The 3355-nt window shown below is 58.6% G+C and overlaps 1 protein-coding gene across 1 annotated transcript in view; it reads left to right on the top strand.

Moving 5' to 3' along the window:
* Window positions 1–3355, top strand: part of CDH4 (cadherin 4) — a 628838-nt gene that overhangs the window by 575600 nt on the left and 49883 nt on the right. Inside the window, 1 exon segment of the mRNA XM_007956202.1 lies at window positions 1946–2118. Coding sequence (XP_007954393.1) covers window positions 1946–2118 — 173 coding nt within the window.

Raw genomic sequence — 3355 nt, 5'->3', positions numbered from 1 at the left:
TGTCAGTCTGCAGGGAAGCCAACTGCCTCATCTTTCTCCTGGGGAGGTGGATTCAAACAGTCAACCTTTGGTTAGCAGTTAAGCACTTAAACCACTGCGCCACCAGGGCTCCTGAAGGGAGTATTACTCAGTCATGAACATGAATAAAGTCCTGGTACGTGCCACCACATGGATGAGCCTGGGAAACACTGTTCCAGGGGAGACACGCCAGGCAGATTGTGCCATTCCATCCACAGGAAATGCCTAGCATTCCAAAGCCAGAGACAGAAAGCAGACTGGGGTCCGGGGGCCGGGCGTGGGAGAACGGCGGTGGCTGCTGTTGGGCAGGTGTTTCTTCTGGGAGTATTGAGAACGTTATGGATTAGACAGTGGTGACGACTGCACGAATCTGTCAATTCACTAGGTGCCAGTGAGCGTTTGCTTTAAAAGGGAGGGTCCAGGTATGGGAGTGGGTCCTCGTGGGATCACAGCCCCTAGCCTCAGGACACTGCCCCTCACCTCCATTTGCCTGTTGGGTGGACATGCAGGGCCTGCTCCGGGGGCAGCTGCTCTTCTCAGAATCACGAGGAGGCGGGCCAGCCACGTCCATCTCCAAATGAGGATGCAGAACCCAGGCCCTGGACGAGGAACCCCTTTCTCCCTCTGTCGGCTCTCTCTGCTGTTTTCATAAAATGTATCTGCTCTGAGAACACTTTACTCAGTCGAAGCTGGAAGCTGAAGCAAATTCCCAGTCAGACACACCCAGGGCCATGTGCTTGCCGTCTGGGTCTCCTTCAGGGAGGGCCAGGGATGGGTGCCACCCTGCTGTGCGGTGGGGAGGGCTCTTCAGGCCCCACTGCAGTGGAGGGAAAGGGAGACGCTCACTCACCCTGCCTGCTGTGGGGTCCCAGCAAATCAGGCGTGTCTTCGGGGTCCCCCAAGCTCAGGGATGGGCCACCAGGGAGCAAGTGCCAAGGAAACCTAAAGGAAAGTGGCTTAGAGCAGGCATACCAAAGTCCCCAGTACAGCTTCAGGTGCGGCCTGATCCAGGTGCTGCCCACTGAGAGGCTGTCACCACAGCCACTCACTTCCCCTAGACGGTCTTGTTCTTCTCTCCCTCCTCATGGCCACAAAACGACCACAGCCCCCAACCTGTCATACTCATACAGCCAAAGCCAGCAAAAGGGTCCATCCTCAGCAGGGAAATACAGCCAGGTCCCATCAGCACCTCAGACTCCCCCATCCCCCACTCTAAGTACCACACTCCCAGCCTCCCTACAAGGAGCTCTTCCAGGTTTGTTTGCCATGGGTATTTATCATACGCCGTCCGTATACTCAGCCCCGTGCCAGGCCTAATTCTGGCCTCTAATGTCCCTCCCTTTACGCTTCATCGGGCCACACTCCGCCAGGACAGGAGAGCCTTGGCAGCCACCTGACAGATGGTGCCTGCTGCCGTGTGGCTCAGGAGACAGCAGAGGGCTCAAGGCTGGGAGCCTGGGCTCCAGCCTGGTTCTATTGTCCCACGAGAAAGGAAGAGGCCCGGGCAGATGCTCCCGGAGAAATCCCTCGATGACCGTGTGGCAGGTGTGCACCACCCCTGACAGTCGGCAGTGCGTCCCAGCCCGTGGCGTGAGGGTAGGAGATGCTGTGGCTACGTCATCTCCTGGAGAGAGATCTGGGATCAGCTGGTGATGTCTGCCCTGGGTGTGTGAATGGGAACAGCAGCATGAGTGGTGGGTCATTTCCATCCCTCCTTTAGATCCAGCAGGCACCGGGTTGCCTTCTAACACCACCTCTGACAGTTACCAGGACGTCCCAGCACATGGTGTAGGAGTGGGCTACAGCAGCTGCATCCATTCTCAGGGAGAAAGATCTGGGATCAGTTGGTGATGTCTGCCCTGGATGTGTCCATTGAAGTGGCAGTGTGTGTGGCAGATCATTTCCATGAGCTGGTTTCCTATTCCAGGCACCTATGTGATGACAGTCACAGCCAACGATGCTGATGACAGCACCACGGCCAACGGGATGGTGCGCTACCGAATCGTGACCCAGAGCCCCCAGAGTCCATCCCAGAACATGTTCACCATCAACAGTGAGACGGGAGACATCGTGACGGTGGCGGCTGGCCTGGACCGAGAGGTGAGGGGGTGGTCTGCTGGGGGGGGGGGGGGTGGAGGCTGGTTCCAGCCCCCCTGGAGTCCCCAGACCACACAGGTTATCAGGGCAGGGGACTGCTCTGATGGCACATTGACAATGTAGTCAGAGAGCCAGCTCTGGATATCTGATCTCCCACCATGACTGGGGGCAGAAAGACCCAACTAAGCAGGTTTCCCAGGCTTCATCATGCCGGTGCCTATGGCCGGCTCTGAGAACAACCCTGGCCCCACGTGTATGTGAGTGTGGCAGGTGCGGTGGGCCAGCAAAGCAGAACTGGGCCTCCCCGGGGTCTCGGGGTGCAGCCACGCCCTCTGAGGCTCTAGGGAAGGGTCCTCCCCGCCCTGCTCAGCTCCAGCTATTCCTGGCCTATGGCTGCATCACTCCAGTCTCCGCCGGGTCCTCAGGCGGTGGTCTCCTCCTCTCATCAGGACAACTGTTGTTGGATTTAGGGCCCCTCCTACTCGGATATGAGCTCAGGTTAACTTAGCTGCTGTGCTTACATCTGCAGGGACCGTTGCCATAGAAGGGCATGTGTCCTTTGGGGACATGCCTTTGGGGGACACTATTCAACCCATTAGAGGCATGGGGTGCTTTTCCTGGAATTCCTAAACTGTAATGGGGTGTCCCTTGAAACTGGAGGGTGAGAGCAGGCAGCCCCCAAAGAGCCAGGGCTTCACTGCAATATGGCGACCACCAACCAGTACGGTCATTTAAATGCACGTTAAATTAATGTGAAATAACACAGATTCAGCATCCCTGATCCACCTGCATCACACTGGCCACATTCCGAGCGCTCAGCAGTGCCAGGCACCAGTCACTGCACAGCGCAGAGCACACATCCTTCCAGAAGGTTCCAGAGGCCAGAGCTGCTCTCAGGGCCTGCTTTCCAAGCACGGGGAGCAGGAGGCGGCCTGGGGCTGAGCAGAGTGAATGGGGGGGGGCGGTGGGCTGGTGGCTGGTCCCACAGCAGCCCCGGACCTTCCAGGGGTGGTTTGAGCCACACCTGCCAGGAGCGGTCTGCCCTCCATAAGCAGGACGCTGAGGCGCTACGCCAGGGTCTGCCCGTGTCACTCAAGAGCGGCCCTGGGACGGTGGTGCACCGGTCCCACCACGCCCTCTGTGAGCGGCCACGTGGCAGCGGTGCACCAGGTCCCGCCACGCCTTCTGTTAGCAGCCACATGCGGGAGTGGGCCGGGTCCCACCACGCTCTCTGTGAACG

This window comes from Orycteropus afer, unplaced genomic scaffold (assembly GCF_000298275.1).
Source record: "Orycteropus afer afer isolate SDZICR_OR568_19922 unplaced genomic scaffold, OryAfe1.0 scaffold00582, whole genome shotgun sequence".
NCBI lineage: Eukaryota > Metazoa > Chordata > Mammalia > Tubulidentata > Orycteropodidae > Orycteropus > Orycteropus afer.
Note: the sequence above shows the minus strand (reverse complement) of the source record. Positions and strands in the feature narration are given on the sequence as shown.